Genomic DNA, 22,124 nt, shown 5'->3' on the forward strand with positions numbered 1-22,124 from the left:
TGTGATTATAAATTGAAAAGAATTCGTCATAATAATCAATCTTTTAAAATATTCAAGCAAAATCCGTACTTCAGATATTTAATTTAACTTTAAATTTAAACAAAAAAAATTAGAATTTTCATGAAATCTAAATTTTGTTTGTCCCTTGATTTTTATTCACCTATACCTCAAATTTTTTTTTTTTAAATTAATTTTACAATCTGTTACGTTGATCAAATATCAAAAATGCTCATTTCCAAGCAATCTGAATAAAATCCGTTAGAAATTTTTTCAATAGCGATGTATATATTTGATTTTGAAAATATTATGAAGCCAATGGAATTGAATTTGGTTTTTTCGGCGTTGCTTCTTTTTATTTTTTTTACTGCAGTTTAGGCATTTTGAATAGCTGATTGAAAGTAGATTTAGGTAGCGTAAAAAAAAATTACACATGTTTCTCAATGTTTTTACTCTACACCATGGAAAGGAAAAATAACCTTTGCATTATTTAAAAAATATATTTTTTTACATTTCAAGGATTTAGAAAAAAAAACCAAATTGTTCTCTGATCAGTTGAGAATAAGTTGAAAAAAAAAATAAAAAATGTCGGATGGAAAAGCCAAATTGGTTTACTTGAGGTCATCAGGGTGCGTCCTTAGGGGCTGTTCACTAATTACGTAAGCACATAAAGGGGGTGGGAAGGGGGGGTTTCACATTTGCTTACGATCTCTTACTAGGGGGGTAGGGGGGGTTTCCAAAAATCTTACGTAAGAATTGTAACATTAAAAATTCATCACATCCACAGCCATACGAAACCATATAACTCAGGTTTTTTTTACTCACTACCTATTTGTTGGTAAATTTTGATGTTATGTTATTTATCTTTTAATCTCTTTAAATTAATTAAAAAAATGGCAGGTGTCGTGATTTCACGAATCTCAATTCAGAGATTCATTTAAACACGTCTGTCGCTTGCAAGAATAGATCAATGACTGACTTTGTTTTGTTTGTTTGTCAAGTGCTGCCGTTGTCATCTACAGTGTTGCCGAATACAACTATTATTTTATTTTATTCCTAATTAAATTTGATTTATTTTCTGTATATTCTTCATCTCATCCCTACAGCAGGTTCTATAAAATTTATAGATAACCAATTCAAACCAACATGCTTTAAAGACACTAAATCACATTATTAAAAAAGATTGTCACTTTTTGATTCCATCAAAACAATCTTTTTAATTGAGAAATTTAAAGAAACAAAAAGGAAAATTGCGCGTTGTGACACCACGAGTTGAATCCATCATATTTCGAAAATGACTTCATCCATAAAAATCTTTAAAAATCAATATAAGGCGCATTAAATAATGAATTTCTAGATAGTTTTTTCGGTGATAGACACTACCTACTATACATTTTATTAGCGATTTACCAAAAACTTTATCGCTTACCGCTGAATGAGTCTGAGCTTTAAGGTTAGTAGACAACGTGATTGTCGTTAAACATTTTTGCCCTAATTTTAGTAGTGTAGAATTTTTTTTTTAATTTTCATGATTTGCAGGTAAAAACATAACAATTTTTTATGGTACCTTGTGCTAACCTGATCTCTCTTTTTTAAATCGGAATTTAGATTTTATGTAGTTTTTTCGATTGTGGAAATTACTGAAAATTATTGTTACCTATTTTACAACCTTTTGTTGATAATAACGTGTCAATTTCTCAAAGATTAAAACACGTAAGATCTTACAATGGGGGGGGGGGGGGGGTTTGAAAAATCTTACTTTGTCTTACCAGGAGGGGAGGGAGGGTTGAAAATTTCCAAAATCGTGCTTAAGTAATTAGTGAACGGCCCCTTAAACAGTTAGTTAAGGGGTTCAGAAAAAAAAATCCCTCTTTAATGCCTCTTTTCAAACGTCACATCTACGGGTTAGGGTTGTAAAAATCGCACACGGTATAAAAAATTTATTCGGCTCTGTTTTTTCAGAATCAGTATTTTCATTAAACTTTTATTATTAAAAAATAGTCCCAAGTATACATATTTTATGATATGATCATTCAAGGACAATGATTGAGCCATTTTCCAGGAGTTATTCGATTGTTCACTGGTTACTGAATTGCAGATCTCTCAAGAAAAGTTGATCTCTAAGGACCACCATGTCCTGCATGACTTCCCTACCGCAAACTGCAAAACGATGACCTTTCAGGCATAAGAAAACCCCAAAACGACAAAGTGCCAACACAAAATGACGAATCACTGAAAGCTGGTTTATTTTTTCCCCCTCTCGCTCTCATGTAACCAGCAATGGCAAAAGCCCAAGAAAAAGTCCTTTCGGAAGGAAGGAAAATGGCCTTTTCTTGCCCAAGTAAACGGCCGACAAACAGATGTGAATTTTAATTGAAATTTTTTTTTCTTCGGTTGTGACTTCACTTTTCATCCCAAGCATTTTACACTGGTGGTAATGGTGGTCTGGTGGCTATTGTTTTTACGAGTTTTTATAAGAAATTTTTTGTTCATTCATTTCTGGATTGAATGTTTGGACAGAATGTTTGTTTGGTGACGCGAGAAAAAGACAGACGAAGGCAATGTAACATCGCTCTGGAGTATTAGTGGCCGGAACGTGACCCTAAGATGGCAACTCGTTTTCCGGATGGATAATTAATTTTTTCACAGTTTTGTCGCTTGGTTTTTGGGATCTTTCAAGTTTTTGTGGTTTTCCACTAGAAGGCAAAAAGAGATTTTAAATTGCACTTGGGGGAAAGTTGTGAAATGATTGAAGTTGTTCAAGTGATCTTTAAACTACAACCATTGTTAATGTAACAAAAAGGGAAAATAAAACAACGGAAAATATTGAATCAATTTTTTAACAAACAGAAACGAACTGTTAACACCTCATATAGAAGATGACTCCTTCATTTGATGTCTTTTAACAAATTTTGAAGTACGTAAGTGCCACATAATGGCACTCAGACTAAACTTAAACCGACTTTCCGGGATGATCTTCCATTTTGATTCCACAACCCTCAGATATGATTTCTACTTCTTTTCTGAAAAACCCCCGGCAGGGTGGGTAGGGAATGATGTTGATGCTTTTGATTTCCGAATCATTTATTCATGAACTAGAACTGGTGATGGAGAAGAAATTCTTCACTGGAACCACTTACACTCACACAAACACACATCATTTTCATCCTTCTAAAATGAAAGGAAGAAACTAGGACAGCATTTCTGATTGCATTAGGAAATCGTCAGTAAACATTCATCGATCTGGGAAAGTTTTTGTTAAAAGCTTTCAAGCGTGTCTGTCTCAATTTACTTTCCTGAAATTTTCCTTCGAAAATGTTGATGGATTTTTGATGGATTCTGTGAATCAAATTAGATAGACTCATAAAATAAATTAATTTTATCAGAATTTAATCTATTTTTTTTTAATGATGGTCCAATGTGTGAGTGTGATGGAAACAGATATTTCCATGAAAAATAATTTGATATTCTCGAAACATTTCCAACCATCTCTCCATGGTTTGGACTGTAATTAAAAGGAATCAAAATCCAATAAAATATATACCATCATCAAATTGTGACCCGAAATCCATCTTTTTGGTCTCGGAATAATGTAATTCATATCACCCAGCAGTATCAATGTTCTCCCCAGGCGGCGTCCAAAAAAGCTATATTCCAAAAAAGGGGATCCCAATGAATGTTTGCGGAATGTATAGAGAAAACCTTTTGTTTCCTCGTCCCCCAAGTTCAACACATCCATTAGTCATCTTTTTTTCAGCACCTTTCAGTTTTCTGCTGCAAGCTCCACCTGTTAGCTGAGAAAAGCTTGTTTGATCAACCGTATCGTTCAGCTTTTTTTTTGTCTTCGACGAGGATGGAGAAATCCCTCTCTACAACCTTGGAAAATCTTCCCCCTCTCCAAGCGCAAACAAACTACTCACCCACCATAAGCTGAGAAAATCGTTAAGGTGTGTTGACTTGAAAAGTGAGACGTTTTTTTTTTCTTTGGAGGAGCTTAAACAAAACAGACGATGAAGTGATTCAGTTTGATTTTTTTCTTTCGTTGATAGGTTGACATTGATGCATTGCCATTGAACGAATCTTTAAATCTTTAATGAATTATGAAATTTCGAATCAAAGCTAACAGGAACCCATTTTTGAGCCATTGTCATTAGATAAATTTGAAACAAATTTATTGTCAGTATAGTAAATGTTTTTTAAAGAAAGCTTGTTGGTTTTAATATTCTTAAAATTTTGATTTGCACTTTTGATTTGCAATCTGCAATAATAAATCTCCCTGAAAGAAAGTTTCTTAATATCAAAGCATTTCCAGTTTCAATTTCTAACCAGCGAAAGCGTTTACAGTTGGAATTTTTTTTTACATTTTAATTAAAATTTCAATAAACGAGAAATTTTTTGTTTTGAAGATTTTTATTAAAAACTATTTAAATGTGAAGCATAATTTTCAATCTGCCATTTATTTTCAAAAAAGTTTTTTTTTCAACTACTCAATAATCAGCAGTTAAAAATGAATTTCCAGCTTCAAATAATCCATTATTAATAACAAATTTGAACGTTTTGAAACATTTTAATGATTTTTAAAGATCTAAATCACTTTACGTTCTAAAATTGATGACTTTTTTTTTAAGAAATGCAACAGAAACGCAGCATTCAGGCATAAGGATATAAGTCGCAATTAAAATAATTTGCCTTAAATCATGAATCTTCAGATTAACCATGGAGTTTGACTTAGAACAGTCTGGATAAAATATTTTTATCTTTTTTGTGTTATGAAATTTGAGATTTTCAGTTTGACGGATGTTGAATTTCAGATTATACGAGAATTCCGTTATTCAACATTCAAGTTTTATTTCTTATCTTGGATTCGAAACATATAATCGGATGACTGAAATAAAAATTTGGTAACGAAATCAAACTTGAATCTGACTTTTTTCTGAAATCTTATTAAAGCTATAAATCGCATAAAAAATTCGGATGTTTTAACATATTTATATGATTTGTTATATGAAACCCTATTTCCATTTTTTAAAGGAAGAGGGGGGTCTCATGAAAAATCCATTGAAATTGTGACAGAACTCGAACAATTTTTAAACAATTGTTATCAAATATGGTACACATCTATGTTGTTAAGTGACAAAATGATTTGGAATATTATAAGGCGTTTTTCGTTTTTGTGAAAGGAGCCTTATATTTAAAATAAACATAAAGAAGACAAAGCTCTAATAATTTTCAAGAGATCGTTACACATTTCACAAGTTTTGGTTTGGCTCTTTTATAAAAATACCGTGAGTTATTAAAATATGCAAAAAGTTTTAAGAGATTTGTGTCGAACTTGCTACTTAACTTATTTTGACGTAATAACTTGATTTATCACATTGATAGACATGCCATGCTATAATTTGACAATTTATTGAACTGTAAGACCACTTATTGTTTTAAGAAAAAAAAATGGAAGGAGTGTTCCCATACGAATTCGTATAATAAATGATAGAAAGAGAAATGGAACAATTTTAATGTGGCTTTGATCAAGTTCGGAACACATGTAAGTTTTGATGTAATGAGATCATAAACAGATTTGAAATTCTCTTCAAACTGGTGTGGATGCTTCCATACAAAACCAATATATGATTTTACAAAAATTGAACAAATTTCAAGTGATTTGCAACAAACTGGTCATGGTTTGTTTTGATAGATAAGTTTTGATTAAATATGTTTGTTTTTTTTTTATACGTCATTACCATGTTTGTAAGAGAATTTTCTAAGTAAATTTTTACTGTGTTCTAACATACAATCTACTAAAACAATATATTAGAAACATCACTTAGTTTGGTAAACAAATCACATTTTATAATGTGATAATTCAATTGACGCCCATTTACACTCACTTCTTATTCATTAAACTACGGGAGACTGTTAAGAAATAAACCAAAAGTAAAGCCAAACCTATACCTGTTGGCTCCTGAAGATTTTTAATCTGAAAGTTCAACGTAAAATTATCCAATTTCGTTTTTTCGTTAGTTTAACGTATAGCCAAAATGTTGGTCTTTTCAACTTTCCAATGTTTTAAATTAAATATTAAAAAAAAATAATTGAAATAAGACTCTATGGAGCCACTATTAAACTACAATTGACAATGTTAGAAATTCGTCTCAATTCAACAAACAGCAAGCCAAACCAAAAGTTTTTTTTGAATATTGAATAACAGAAATGTAATAATTAAAAAAAGTAAAGAATTTTCAAACATTTCTAAAATATTAGTATTTAGATAAATGATGATAGCAAAAAAGCAATATCAATTGTTGAAGGTTGAACTCACACAGTATTTTTCTCTTTTGACGAAAACAACCACGTAAAGGGTCTTTATTAAACTCGATATTTCTTCGAAAAACCACCAACCAACTACAGATAGTGAAAAATATGTTTACCGTGACCGGGATTCGATCTCATGACCATTAGTTTTGGAGATTTGAAGGCTATTCTCTATGCCGAGGGTTGCGGTAAATTCATTTCCGAATTCTTTCAATCAAAGATCAACGATTTTTTTCAAAACTAAAATTCATAAACTCAGATCTATACTGGGAATACTTGAAATGGGTCGCTGTTTTTCGAAAATGAAAGAAATGTCGTTTTCAATTTAAAGATATATTTTTCTTTATCACAGAATTTCGAAAACTGAGCCAATCAATCAGTTTTTGAAGTTGAAATAAAAATGAATTCAAAATCAGACATTTAAAAAAAAATTTAATTATTTCTTATTTCAAAAAATTAATTTTTTTTTATAAAAAAATTCTGTTACATAGAAGTTCCGAGTTAAGTTCTGAGTTGAACGAAAGACAAATATTATTAAGAAGGTGTTGCAAAGCACACCGGATCAGCTAGTGCTAAATATTGTTAATAAAAATCATTTTGGTCTCAATTTTATTTTGTATTTCTTATTCGTTTGAATGCTCAATTCTCATTCGAAGATGTTCTGGAAAATAACACAAGGCAACAACATTTTCCCGTGGTGCAAAGAATTTCAGATCTTATTTTACTTATTTTGGTGCTCCAAGTTTCCCGGAAGTTTTTTTTACTTTCCTCGTTCTGTAAACATGAGAAATTTTTAACCAAAATGAATTGTTCACATAATTTAAAGGAATGAAAATTTTTTTAAACTCTTTTTTTTTACTAGGATTTCTGCATTCTGGGAAAAGTCAAATTGTCTCGCAGTCTTCGGTAAAAAACAAATGGGGGGAAGAGCTTTTTAGGGGTTGAACCCCCCCCCCCTCCTGAGTGTCCGTAAATGTCAAGCAAAACAATCTTCTCTAAACTCAAAATTTTTAATTCCTAATCAAATTTTGATAAACGGCTAAAGTGAATCAAGAGTAACAATCTTGACTCAGAACTAAGGCCTAAACCTCGAAATCTTATTCCAGGCCCACAGTTCTACTACAGATTTTCAAAAATTGTCTCACTTGTTGATGGATATTTAAAGACTGTTTTCGAAAAACGCTACCAAAAATTATTCACAAAAGAAGTTGGTGCATGAATTTCGGGTACAGTCCTAAGTCTCCGATTTCGAATTTTTTAATAAGATTAGTCTCACGAAGGATGCCTGATTTCTCGGATTTTTTCCGAATAATTTCAGTTTATTTGCAAAATCCAAGGAAAATTCAAAGTTCGTGATAACAATTATGTATTTTGTGTCCAAATCAATTTTTAAACAAAGTTTATCCAAATAAACTGGTTTATGTGTTTCAATGAAAAAAAAAACTTTTCGAGTTTTTTTTCTTCTTGATTTGAATTAAGGAATTCCTAAATTTACCTGAGTATTTGGGTTAAAACCATGCGGATTTTGCAAGATTTTAAAATAAAAAAGATCGAATTTGCCCTGCCCTGATAAGTGCAGAAAACATTGAGCTTAGGTTTTGATCATTTCCGATGTTCTGGTTCCAATTTTATTTTAAATCTAAATTTGTTGCCCATGACCGGATGATGGAATCTGTATTCAGTTTATTATACTTGATTTTCAGTTCGTTTCATCATTGGGAAAAAATCCTGATTCCAATCTTGGTTTTGTTTATAAAACGTAAATTAGATTTATTTTCCATGTTCTAAGCTCATCATTCCGGAATATTTTAAGAAAATATTTAAAATAACATTCCATTTTTAAGATTTGGATTTGAAATTTTTACTCTTAATTCTTATTCACAATTGAACATTAAGAAAGTTCCATAAGAATTTCTTGTTAAGAATTCTGACTGTTCTTAATTTTTGGATTTTTTTTTTTTGGAATTTAGATTCAGAAATTGATTTCAACTTAGCAATTCGAAATTTTTATTCAGGTTCAAAATGCAGAACTCAGATTCGGAAAGAAAATTCAAAATCGCCATGATAAAATCTACAACATAGTTTGACCCAAAATCGTCGCGGAGCTCAATTTGGTATCACAACTTTAAAATCTGTTTTCTGGGCTTCAGAAGCGTTTTTCGGGATTCCGAGCTTAATTTGGGATCACAACTTTAAATTGTGTTTTCTGAGCTTAAGAAGCGTCTTTCAGAGATTTTGAGCTTAATAAGGATCACAACTTTAAAATACGTTTTCTGGGCAAAAGAAGCGTCTTTTCGGAATTATGACCTTAATTTCGGATCACGGCTTTAAAATGCGTTTTCTGGGTTTAAGATGCGTTTTTTTTTTCTTGATTTTGAGCTTAATTTGGGATCACAACTTTAAAATGCGTTTTCTGCACTTTAGAAGAGTTTTTTTTTTCGATATTCTGAGCTTAGTTTGGGATCACAACTTTAAAATGTGTTTTTTGAACTTAAGAAGCGTCTTTTCAGGATTCTGAGCTTAATTTGGGATCACAACTTCAGAATGCGTTTTCTGTGCTTAAGAAGCGTTTTTTCGGGATTCCGAGTTTAATTTGGGATCACAACTTTTAAATGCATTTTCTGGCCTTTAGAAGCGTTTTTCAGGATTCTGAGCTCAATTTGAGATCACAACTTTGAAATGCGTTTTCTGGGCTTGGAAAACGTCTTTTCGGACTTCTGAGCTTAATTTGGAATCACAACTTTAAAATGTGTTTTCTGAGCTTTAAATGCGTTTTTTCAGGATTCTAAGATTAATTTGGGATCACAACTTTAAAACAACGTTTTTTGGGATTCTGAGCTTAATTTGGGATCACAACTTTAAAACGTGTTTTCTGAGCTTAAGAAGCGTTTTCGGAATTCTGAGTTTAATTTGGGATCACAACTTTAGAATGCGTTTTCTGGGTTTAAGAAGCGTTTTTGGCGATTCTGAGCTTGAATTTGAAAATTGTTTTTCATAAGTTTTTTTTGTACCTCTAACTAGAACATAGATATTAAAATTTAATATACCCTTACCTAAGGTTGCCGGATTGCCCGGTTTTCTCCGCATTTGCCCGGATATTTAATACAAAATTTATGAACAGCTCGTCCGACTCGGTTGCGGATATCATTAAAAAATGCCCGGATTTCACCCATATTTTTTCACTTTTTCTGGCAAATCAAACAAAAAAAAAACAAATTTTATTGTAAATTCTTTATATGTTAAACGAAATTTAACGATTTTTTTTTAATTAAAATAATCATTAAATCTGTCTATGAGTTTTGACGAAAAAAAATTTTATTTAATTTTTTTCTTGATTTTTGTTGAGCAACTTCTGGGTTTTGATAAAATTTGCCCGGATATTGCATGGATTTTTGGTTGTCAATTTTGAAATCAAATGCTCGAATTTTGCCAGGTTTTTATAAATTGCCCGAAGATTTCTGCCCGGATACGTTCTGAAAAAAATCTGGCAACCTTAAATAATCCGCAATAGGCTTTTTTTTATTAAATTTGAATAACTTGAGTTTAACTTTAATAACTAATCCGTCATCTAGTATATAAAAATGATGCTACGTCTCGGGTATAATATGTCGACAGAATAAATAGTTATTATTTTTCTAAACTGTTATTTTTCAAACATTGTCAAACATGTCAAGTTTAGCAGTTTTTCAAAATCATGTGATTCGAAAATGAAGTATTATAGCACGTACAATCTCAAATCAACTGAGCATATGATGATCAACAATAAAACCTCATTAAAAAATTTTAGATAATAATTGCTCTAATACACATTTTGTAGGTTAAAGTTTTCAAAAATCTACAAATTTTCTTAAAACATATTTTCATCTTTTTTTGTGTTCAAGTTTCTAAAATTTCTATGCTGCAAGAATAGAAAGAAAAAAAATAAATTTATTCTATCTGGCACCCCTGATTAAGTCGTGTCCGGAATACACGCAATGACGAATTACACGAATTTCTCGAATTAGTGCTTCCATTTTGTCCGCTCCTTTTCGTTTTACGAAGAAATCTACTGCGGTAAATATTGGTTAAATATGTTTCAATTTACTTAGCAAAATTTGGCAAAAATCTCTTCATACATTTTAAATTTTATATTGAAGCTTCAAAAGGTAAAAGGTTCTTGAAAATTAGAAAATAAATATAATTTTCTATTTTTTGAAAAGTTTGTAAGATTAAAAAAAATTCTGGAAAATTGCAAATTTCGACCAGCCTCAACAAGAAAATCATTCGCAAAATCGATACCCATTGGATTTTATTTCATTTTTATTGATACCCTCTTCTTCCCGCTTCACCCCCAAAGCGTCCCTTCGATCATATTCGGACATCGCAGCTCCTGTTTTCACCCCCAAGATTTTATAGAAGGCCTTCCTTTTGATGTCATTCGAAGGCATGAGAGAAGATGTTGTTTTAGGTTGCACTCTGTTAGTTTCGATTTTCCTGTCCGAAAATCCAGGCTTCGGCCTATCAAATGATGTTCTCATACCGGTGAGGTTGTTGGTGTGGTGTTTGAAACTTTGTCCATTTCGTTTTATTATGCTCCTGTTTCCGATGAGGAATGAGATCCTTTTTTGATCGGGTTTGGACTTTCATCTGTGTTTTGGTGTTTTCCATCCACTTTTATCCCCAGAAAGAGATAAAAGCCATCTTCAATTTAATGGACCATAATTGAATTCTTCTATTCGGGACTGATTGAGAGATAGTGTTTCATAAAATAAAAAAAAAATCAAATACGCCACATCAAACGATTTTATTCGATTACAGTTTTAATCGAGTTGTGTTTTTTTTGTCGTTCCACTTCCGGGAGTGTTTCACTAATTTGTGACTTTTTATTTCATTCTTTCCGGTTCTTTCTATTCCGCAGGTATATATAGTAGGACACATACCACCGGGGTCGGACGAGCGCCATTATGGGCATCCGATGCCGTACGGCCACACGAGCTTCACCGAAAAGAACAACGCCCGGTATCTGCGGCTGGTCAAGAAGTACTCGTCCATCATCCAGGGCCAGTTCTTCGGCCATCTGCATTCCGACTCGTTCCGGGTTGTGTACAGTGATAACGGTGAGTTGTTGACAGTTGAATTGGTGTCTGGTTGGTTCTTTGAGTAACCGCAAAACTACCTTTCTAATTCAATTTATAACAGGTAAACCCGTTTCGTGGATGATGATTGCCCCTTCGATAACACCTCGAAGAATGAGTGACTCGAACAACCCGGCCATGAGGTTATACAAATTTGATACCGATACTGGACAGGTAAGAGTTGTTCACATTTTGTTATGAGAAATAAGCTTGAGAAAAATCGGTAAGCTAATATTGAAACCTCTTTCTAAGTAATCAAATCAAAATAGAAGCATTATTGATGAGAACCAAACTTAAATCCTGAAAGTCGGGTCCAGAATAGTTCTAGCTCGTTTAGCCCCTCGAATAACTAATGAGAAAATTCTAGAGGGTGAGTGATTTTTAAAATTATGCCAACAAGGTGCGATAACAACTTCATTGTCTTCGCAACTTTACGATTCCGACCGAACTATTTCACTGATTTTTTAGCAATGTCTTGAAATATGAAATTGGTATGCATATTAATGAGTAACAGAATAGGTTCACTACCTTTTTAGTACAGATCAATATATGATGTTTATATAATTAAGTAAGAAACAAACCCTTAGTCTATCATCTCTTGGTATGATCCAGGGGAGGAAGACTGAAATTCGCTGAAAAATGTTGTTCTATCGATGGAAACTACCAAAAATCTAATTCAGATATGTCGACTTTTTTCATGACAACTATTAATCGAACAATTATTATCTATCAGCTTTAAAAACATTAACGACATTTGAGCGAAATAACACGCATGAATCTGCAAGAACGTGTTAGAACAGAACAAAACCTAACCAAGTAATTGTTAAATAATAAACAGGCGCTTTTCAGCATCAAAATTTTTTTCTGGAAACGCAATCCAGCACTTTGGTTCGCCCAAGTGGAAGCTCAGTTTACTTTGGCTGGCATCATTCAGGAAGGTTTCCATGTTCTATCAGCAATTGATTCTAAGATACTTGCGTGCTACTCGGATATTTCGGGATCTGTCGGTAGTTCCTTCGGAAAAGATTCTTGAGGAGTACAACGTCAGCGAACAAAACCGAAAACAGCAGCTCCTAAGAGGATGTGAATTAGGTGACCGCAAGCCATCTCATCTACTGCGGGAAATGCGAGATCTGGCCAGAAACTTCAATTCTGAAGTCCCTATAGCTACAACAGCTTCCGAAAACAACACAAGCCGTGCTCAAAATTTCCAAGGAAACTCTGCAGCTGTCACAACTAGCTGAACAGGCGGATAAGCTTGCAGACATTGCGAAAATTCGTTATACATCTTCTGCAGTTATCGACGAAAGCAGGAGCAACAAATCTGAGTTGTCAGAGCTACGTGAACAAATTTCGGCATTATCAATCGAATTTCGGCTTTGCGTCAAGACCGCAGCTACTGCCGCTCATAGCAAGTCCGTCCCATTTGCGTTTTCATCATTTTTCAGTTTATCCCTGGAAACACTTTAGTTTCATCTGTAGTTTCAAGAGAAAACTTTTTTTAGTACTTTGTTCTGATGAACTTCGAAAAAAACCTCAAGAAATTTTGTCCCATTACACAAATGATCGCAAGTCGGTCCCATATGGCATAAATCATCGCAAGTCGGTCCCACAGCCAAAAGGGCCCAGCAAATGATTTTCAACAGAATCAAAACAAAAAAATAATCCTCATAAAGCGAAAATCTTTCACTGGCCGTAGCAGTGACAGATTCTGTTGATTACTTTGATAAAAAACGCATACAAGTGCCGAATTAGCGTTGGACTTTTTACGATTTTTCAATGCCATTTTTCTCACTTCAACAAAAACGCAAATGGGACGGACTTGCTATGAGCGGCAGAGCAGCTCTCGTAAGAAATTACAGCAACCAGTGAAATGCCTGAAGCAACTCCGGTGATCACCGTTGTTGTTTTTATTATCGAAGGTTTGGTCCAAATGCTTCAAGCTGTTGCCAGCCCTGTCAGTTTTAATCACAAAACTAGTACAGCTGCAACCGAATGCAGCAGTTTTAATCAATCCCACCTTATCATCCACGATCCAGCAACAAACTACAAATTTCTGGTCGACACTGTCGCAGATCTGTCGGTTCTGCCGTGCTCGCTAAGTCAAAAGGAAACACCATCTACAGGCCTGAATTTGTACGCTGCCAACGGCTCCCGCATCTCAACGTATGGCAATCTACAAATCTACAAGCCAACTTTCGGGTTGCGTAGAGATTTTCCCTGATGATCTACCATAGCTGACATCACGTCACCTATTCTAGGCACAGATTTTTTGAACTAATACGACCTGATGATCGATTCACGAGGTGAGAACTTAGTTGATAAAAAAAAAACAAATTTAAAAGCACACGGACAAGTTAATTTAATTCTAGACGGAGCGTTCGTTGTAAATTTGGCAGTTTATTAAGCGAGTTTTCCGACGTCACAAGACCATGTCTCCCTAACCAAGAAGTCCATCACAGCGTCAAACACACTATTCATGTCCAAGGCCCTCCATGTCATGCCAAATTTCGAAAGCTTCCATTGCATAAGCTGGAGGCGCTTCGTGAAGAACTTAAGCTCTTCATGGAACTAGGATACATTTGACCCTCAAAAAGCCCGCATTCTAGTCCAGTACATCTAGCACAAATAACCTTACAGAATGGTAACGTGAAGTTTAGATAAGTGGGTGATTATAAAAATCTGAATGATTCTACGTTAAGTGATCGGTACCCTCTGTCACATATTATCGATTTGGAGTGAGCATATTACCAGATCCCGATGCATTGAAAGGATGTCGAGAAAACAACAATAATCACGCTACTAGGTCTATATGAGTTGCTCGTGATTCCATCTGGGCTTAAGAATTCAGATCAAACCTTTCAACGCGTCATCAACAACATTTTCTTCGATTTGCCATTTGTAGCAGGATATCTGAATAACTTACTCAACGCGCCTTCATCCATGGAAGAGCACAAATATCATCTGAGGCAAGTCTTTCAAAAGTTGAGATAAAATTGGCTTTAAATTAATACTGATAAATGTCAAGTCGGCAAGCTAGAGGTGCGATTTGTGGGACAGCTTATTACGAATAAGGGATGCAAAATCGTTCCTGAAAAAGTTTCTGCTGTCACAGACTTTGGTAAGCCGAACACAGTGCAAGAACTGATACGTTTTCTCGCTTCAACTAATTACTACCCGCGTCGCTTTCTTCCGCATGCAGCCGAAACTCAATACACCGATTGCGTGGACGGAAGAAGCTGAAAAAGCATTCTGCGAGTTCAAAAATTCCCTGATAGAAGCTATTGCTCTAGATTATTACGACTCGAAAGCCCAGCTTTCATTGATGGTGGATGCATCCGATTTGGCAGCAGACGCTGGTTTGCAACAACTTTCTTTCCGCGAACGAGAAAAACGATATTCAACTCACGATAGGGAGTTACTGGCAAAATACCTTGGTGTGAAGCATTTTAAGGATGTGATAGAAGGGCATAATCTGATAATTTTTACTGACCATAAGCCCCTCACCTTTGCTTTAAAACAGGATCCGAACAAGCTAACACCGCGAGAGCAGAGGCTTCTTAACTACGTCAGCGAATACACTACTGAAATCCTACATATTGCCAGGGCTGACAATATTCCTACAGACGTCTTTTCTAGAATCGAAGCAGTTTGTATACCACCGAACATCGGTTATTGTGACTTCGGTGAACAGTAACAGGACCAACAATTACAAGCTTGGTAGAAGTCTAATCCTGATATTCGAAAATCATGAAATCCTCGATCAGGGATAGAGCTTCTTTGCAAATTTCAAAGCGGTGAGTCATGAGTTTGTGTTCCTCAATCCTATCAAAAAATTATTTTCAACCAAATTCACGGAATAGCATATTCTGGAATCAAGGCGACACAAGCACCGATAAAAAAATACGTTTGGCCTGGAGTAAAAAAAAGAAATCTTGAAATGAGTACGCGCTTGAGTAGAGTGCCGAATGAGCATGGTAACCAGATATACCAAATCGCAACCAGCCAAAATACAACTTCCCGACGAAAAGTTCGAGCACGTCCACAGAGACATCGTAGATCGTTTTCCAATATCGAAGAACGGAATGCGCTACATTCTTATCATGATCGATCGCTTAAGCAGATGGCCAGAAGCTTTAGATATGTCCGATATACCTAACAGCCGAAACCGTAGCTAAAGTATTTGTAGAAACATTGGTGGCTAGATTTGGAACTCATGAGATATTGACTTTGGATCAAGGAAGACAATTCGAATCACTGCTTATGAAAGAATTGTTCCTTCTATTAAGATTAGAACGAGTACAACGCCGTACCATCCCCAAGTCAATGCGCAATGGCTTGATTGAATGCTGGCACAGACTTCTGAAAACAAGTCTGAAATCATACAAAGCAGCTTGGACAGATGCATTACCCCTTGTTGTTCTTGGATTGAGAGCAGCGGTTCGCGGAGAATCTTCTGCCTCGAAAATGCTGTACGGTACTACAGATCTTAGGCAGATTCGATTCGTTTGTTGATAATCTTAGAGAAAAAAATGAATTTCCTAATTCCACGTCCTGTTTCCAATAGCGATACAAAGCGACAAGTGTTTATTCCCTATGACCTGGACCGCTGCTCATACGTGTATTTAAGGACAAAACGACATAACGTTATTCAACAGCTGTTGCAATGGATTTTGCAAGAATGTTCCAGTTTTAGAAATGAAATGCCGTAGAGATAGATATTGTTTAGTTTAACTGCTTCTAACATTACTTAGAGATTATCATAAAATTTTATAATTTTGATGAAAACTGCAATACGTTTTGATTTGTGCTTTTAAAATACTGAGATTTCCTCAATTCTAAAGATTCCCAATAATTTACCTTGTATCACAGAACGTAAAAATATAAACAACATACATTTGTATATTCCCAGAAGTCCGAATTACTGTCGGTCTTCAAGAATTTTACTATTCATATTTTACCATTAATTTTTAAATAAAAAAATTGTAATGAAAAATCAAGGAAATAAATTTTCAACTTAACTTATCGAATAAAATGTTGGAAAAATCAGGTGTAGGTACCATTGAAAGAAACCAGGTTTTTACTACAAAAAGATCAATTCAATTCAATTATCCAAAATAAAAATTAATTTGCTTTTCTTTCTCATTCTGTTCATTTAAAGGTCCTAGACTACACCCAGTACTATCTGGATCTGGAGCAGGCTAACCTGCAGGGGGAGGCCATTTGGCAGCCCGAGTACAACCTAACGACGCACTATTACGGCCTCGGGGAAGTGTCGGCCATGGCGTTGCACAATCTGGCTGATCGGTTTACCAACGGCGAGGACACCCAGTTTGCAAAGTAAGTTGTTTACCTTCATCATTTATGAAAATCCATCTTTCAATGTCAATGTCTTTGTTTTTAAATACCATTCATCAAAGATTGTTTGAATTTGATACAGCCATTTGAATTGTCATTAATTTATTTCGGAGTGTAAACTAAACTTTCCAAATCAACAAACAATCCCATAGTGCCAATTTGCAGGAATGTTTCTCCACAAAAGCTTATAATCGTCCTTTGGCCCAATTCAGCATAATCCCTCCATCATCAAAGCGAACAAATCGAACAACAATCCTGTTTCCGCCTCGGTGGATGCTCAAAACGGGAAGAAGCAGCAAATACCAAAACGCAAGACGGCAGAACCCAATTTAAAATTCCCCTCGAATGGATCTCGCATTCCGATACAATGTACTGCCAATTTTTCATCAATTACGCTCTCTCGCCTCCCGTTTTGCCTCGCCAAGCTTCGATTGAACCGCAGCTCACGTCCTTCCCGTATCATCAGATTGTCCTCAATTGGCACGAGAACGAGATTTGTGCCACCGATTTCTGGCAGAAGCCTCTTTGGAAAACCATTTTCGAAAAATCCCATCTTCCCTTTCCACTGAACCCAATTTGCCACCGTCGTTCGTCCTTCCGAGCAATCGACTTTGCGGGATTTTGTTATTTTTCGCTGCGGCCATTCAAAACCGCACGCCTCAGCTCAGCTATTGGAAAACTGTCGATTGGCGGCTGATGATCAATTTTCATTGATGAATCAAGCGAGCACTTCTGAGAGTATATTGAAAAATATCGCCGAAAAGTGACAAGTACCCACCAAACGACGCGTTTTGCAAAATAATAAAAATAAGTTGTTTACGTGACGGGCATCGTTGAGCGGTTCAAAATAGACATAAGGATGAAACAAAAAAAGGATTATTCAAATTTTCAACGATAATTGATTTGCAGAAAAGTTTGTATGTTGACATGCAAACAATCATTTGATAATTAAATGTCTTGGATTTTAGAAGAATACGGTTAATTGTGAAGCTGTTTTGAGCTCAACTCATGCATTCAGCAGTGTTTTTATGAAATAAGATTTTTTTTAAAACGAATGGGATAACTTCTAAGGAATTAAGGACGTATCGAGCATCCCTCTTTTTTTGGATACTTGTTTTGAAAAATAAATTATCATTCAAAAATAAAGTTCATTAGTTCCTATTTTTTGGCTTAAAAGGTGGTAATATACACATAATTGTTTTATGTATTGTTTCTCAGGTTACGCCGTCGTTAAAGTTTTTTTTTATTTTATTAGAGACGTTTTAAAATCGTCGTTAAAGTTATAATTTTATTATACTATACACTATATTCTATAATTATTTTAAAAATGAGTTGTTCCTTTAACTTGCTGAAAAGGGGCGAAAACAGCACCATTAAGCGAGACACGTGGAACATCTTTCGGAGAATCTTGCACTAAGCTCATCTCGATTTATCTAAATCGAATTACAGAGCTACAGTCTATTTTATTATTTGATGGATCGGCGTAAAGGAAAAGCTAGGTGATAGCTCGGAGGACTAGAGTTCGATTCTCGGACGCTGATAGTTTTTTTTTTCATTAGCCAACCATGGTTGATAAATAAAATTGATGCACAATAAGGCGTGCCACATCAGACTGCACCGATTTGGGGTAATTTTTGAATTTCTCGAACCCAGGGGTCTAAAACGCTCCGTTTTGGTTCAAAACTCATCCATGATTTTTTGCAGAAATTTTGAGTAACTTTTACATGAGTCAATTTGAGCTGTTATATTTGTATGGGAAAATTTAATATTTTGTTTTAAAAAATCAACATCATTTATGTTTCTTCTGTGGAACTGATCCTGTTTTGTGCCAATTTATAAAATCTTTAAAGGAAATTTTACAATGAAAAACTGAATTGAATAGGGGTTGGTCCTTTGATAATAAAAAACAACCTATTCAACTGACTTCACTGCTAGTGCCTAAAGAAGTGTTGCTTACACAGTGCTAGCTGTAGACTTCGAATCTTGCCCAATTTTCCATATACACAGCGGTAAAAAAAAACTTATTCGAAATTTGCCAAACTTAGCTGATAGACTCGATGAGGTCTTCAATACAAATCTAGAATATTTGAGAATGCCCCACCCATCCCTCTTTCCTGGACCCTCACACATTTTTTTAAGAATTTTCAAAAAGTCATATTTTTTAAAATGCAATAATTCCGAATTAGGAGGTCATAGAAAATTGACAAAATACTTGTAGAAAAGACTTTTTTTAAATCTATTGATTGATTCCATTGATGTTTAGAAAAAAAAATGACGTTTCAAACGGAAAATTGACGATCTAAAATTGAAACGTAAGACCCACAATATGGGTTTAGCGGAACACAACCTAGATTGAGGAAGAACGACCTTAATGGGTGATTTCCTATAAAAAAGATATATATTAAAAAAAATGGGTATAGGGAGAAAAAAAAATCAATTAGTAGAAGTCGAATTCCGCTATGGTACCCCAACTAAAAATCCAATATAGCGGCTTCTTCTCAACTTTAAAATATTGTAAATGACTGGAAATCGCATGACAAAAATCTATAAAAAAAAAGTGACAAAAATATAACAAATTTAAGACAAAAGAAAAGATGACGAAAATTTGATAAATCTGACTATAAAATCACAAAACCATGACCAAAGTATACAAAAATTAAATAAAAATATTACAAATGGCAGAAATTTCACAAAAAAACATCGAGAAAACTAATAAAAAATTGACAAAAAAATTATAATAATGATAAAACTCGAAAATTTTTTTTGACAAACATCATGAAAGATATGACAAATGTGGTAAAAACTGAGAACTATTATAACAAAAAATAATAACAAATCTGGCAAAATTTGCCAATAAAATTCCAGCATCGGACAATATTAAAAAAAAACATATTACAAAAGTGATAAAAATTCCACAAAAATGACTTAAATATGACAAAATTATGACAAAAATATGAAAAGTATGAAAAAATAAATATTTTTTTTCTTGATTTTTGTTGAGTTAATTATGGATTTTGATAAAAAATTGCCAGATTTTGCCTGGATTTTTGGTCGCCAATTTTGAAATCGAAGCCCGAATTAAGCCATTTTTTTTCAATAAAATTGTCCGGTTTTGTCTGACCCGGATACGTGCTAAAAAAAATTTGGCAACCTTAATATATCACAAGCCCTTTTTGCCATTATTTCGTTATATTTTTGTCATATTTTTCATTATAATTTTTATGGGTTTTGCATTATTTTGTCAAATATTTGTCATTTTACTGTCGTTTTTTTCATCATTTTGTTATATTTTTAACATATTTTTGTCAGAATTTTTTTTTATATTTTTATTCCATTCTTTTTTATTCTGTCAGATTTTTGTCATTATTTTGTTTTATTTTCATAAACGTTTCGTAAGAACTTATTCATATTTTTGTTGGATATTTGTCATTTTATTGTAATGTTTGTCATCATTTTGTTTTTTTTTTGACATATGTATCTTTTCAGAATTTTTTTATATGTTTATACCATTCTTCATAACTTTGTCAGATTTTTGTAATTATATTTTCATATGTTTGTTATAGAGATGTACCGAATATTCGGTCGGCCGAATACCGCCAAAAAACCGTTAAGCCGAATATTCACCGAATAGTTGAGCTAGGTATTCGGCCGAATAGGCCGAATATTTTTTTCTTCAAATATATACAAAAACAGACTTCTCAAATTTTTCAACTGATGCTTGATAATTTATAATATATCCAAAATTTATGTTGAAAATCCACCAAAATCATCAAAAACTTATGGTTCCATTAAAACATTTTAGATAAATCCGTGTTTTTTCACTGTAGATAGCTTGTTGATCGATTATTCCAAATATTCTTTATACATCCAGGCTTGCCCATAAACCAAATAAAAAATTCGAGTTAAATCTGACCGGGATGGCCATATATTTTTTTAAACATTCTGGATTTTATCCAGGTTTATTAGGTTTTTTTTTGCTAAATCAAATTAAAGAAAATCAAATGTCTTTAAAAAAATTTAAATTTTCTATTACAAAACGATTTTTTAGAGTAAACTTATTCGTTTGTTTCAATTTGAACACTGCTGTTGTAATTCGATGAAAACTTTAAATTTCAAGTAATTTTATTTCTTTTTCGTCTTGTATGTTTGAATGTAATGCCTTGTTTCTGTTCATATTTTCCCTATTTTTTATAAGTTTTTCATAAAATCGTTCAGACCCGGAAGTGTAGATAAGTGTCGTAGAAAGTATTGTATGCTTAAGATTAGAGATCATCGTTCTTTTTGTGAACTATTTTGATAACATGTAGCAAAAATTAGACATTAGACAGCTATTTCAAATAGTTCAACACCTGTTTTGACATGTTTTGTCCCAGATTTTACTGGAATCCAATTTCTATTGTGATTAACATCCTAAAAGCTACAAGCCATCTGATGTCTGATGGTGAGCTAATGGTGACATTTTGAAAATGAAAGAGACCTCTATTTAAAAAAGATCTCATATATCTGGTTGGAAATAATCAACTTAAAAACATGAGGGACAATAAAATGACTGAAATAGAAGATTTCTATTAGAAATAGCGGTAGAAATAGAAGTATTTCTATTGAAAACTCAACAGAATATTCAACCGAATATTCGGCCGAATATTCAGCCGAATATTCGTTTGGCCGAATAGTTGAAAAGGTCAATATTCGGTATCTGGCCGTTCGCCGAATACCACTATTCGGTACATCTCTAGTTTGTTATATTATTGTCATGGTTTTGCCAGAACTTTGTCATATTCTAGCACATTTGTCATAGATTGACCAACTTTGTCATCGTTTTTTAAAAGTTTTATCATTTGTGTGTCAGATTTTTGTGATTTTAATTTAATTTTTTTGTTATGATTATGATATATTTGTAAATTTCTTTTTTTTATATATTTGTCCTTATTTTACATCTGTCAGGATTTTTTTTATCACATCCATCTTCATATTTTTTTTTATCACATTGGTCATTATTTTTGTCAATTATTTTTTCATAATTTTGTAATATTTGTGTGAATCAAAGCAATCGAAAGATTCCTTTTAATTCAACCACGGTGAATGAAAAATGAACGATACACATTCATCAATCGAAAACGTTCACTGAAGAAGGTAGTTAGTTGCTATCGAAATACTGGTATATGAACTTTTCATTTACCGTGGTTGAATTAAAAGGAATCTTTCGATTGCTTTGATTCAGTTGAATCATTCAATCAAGTAGGCTCATAACACAACAGAGTAATATTTGTCATATTTGTTACTTTTTGCTTCACTTTACGGCATTTTATGCAATGTTTCTACTTTTTCTTTTGCCGTTTGTTTGTC

At 33.6% G+C, this 22,124-nt stretch overlaps 1 protein-coding gene across 9 annotated transcripts in view; it reads left to right on the top strand.

Annotated features, from left to right (window-relative positions):
• The window catches only part of LOC129755935 (acid sphingomyelinase-like phosphodiesterase 3b), a 193,274-nt gene that overhangs the window by 152,117 nt on the left and 19,033 nt on the right, over window positions 1-22,124 (top strand). For all 9 annotated transcript variants that reach the window (XM_055752642.1, XM_055752643.1, XM_055752644.1 and 6 more), the window contains 3 exons: window positions 11,204-11,402; window positions 11,485-11,594; window positions 16,582-16,760. In XM_055752642.1, the coding sequence (XP_055608617.1) occupies window positions 11,204-11,402; window positions 11,485-11,594; window positions 16,582-16,760 (488 nt within the window). The remainder of the gene's footprint in view (window positions 1-11,203; window positions 11,403-11,484; window positions 11,595-16,581; window positions 16,761-22,124) is intronic.

Source organism: Uranotaenia lowii, chromosome 3 (assembly GCF_029784155.1).
Source record: "Uranotaenia lowii strain MFRU-FL chromosome 3, ASM2978415v1, whole genome shotgun sequence".
In the NCBI taxonomy this organism is placed as follows: Eukaryota; Metazoa; Arthropoda; class Insecta; order Diptera; family Culicidae; genus Uranotaenia; species Uranotaenia lowii.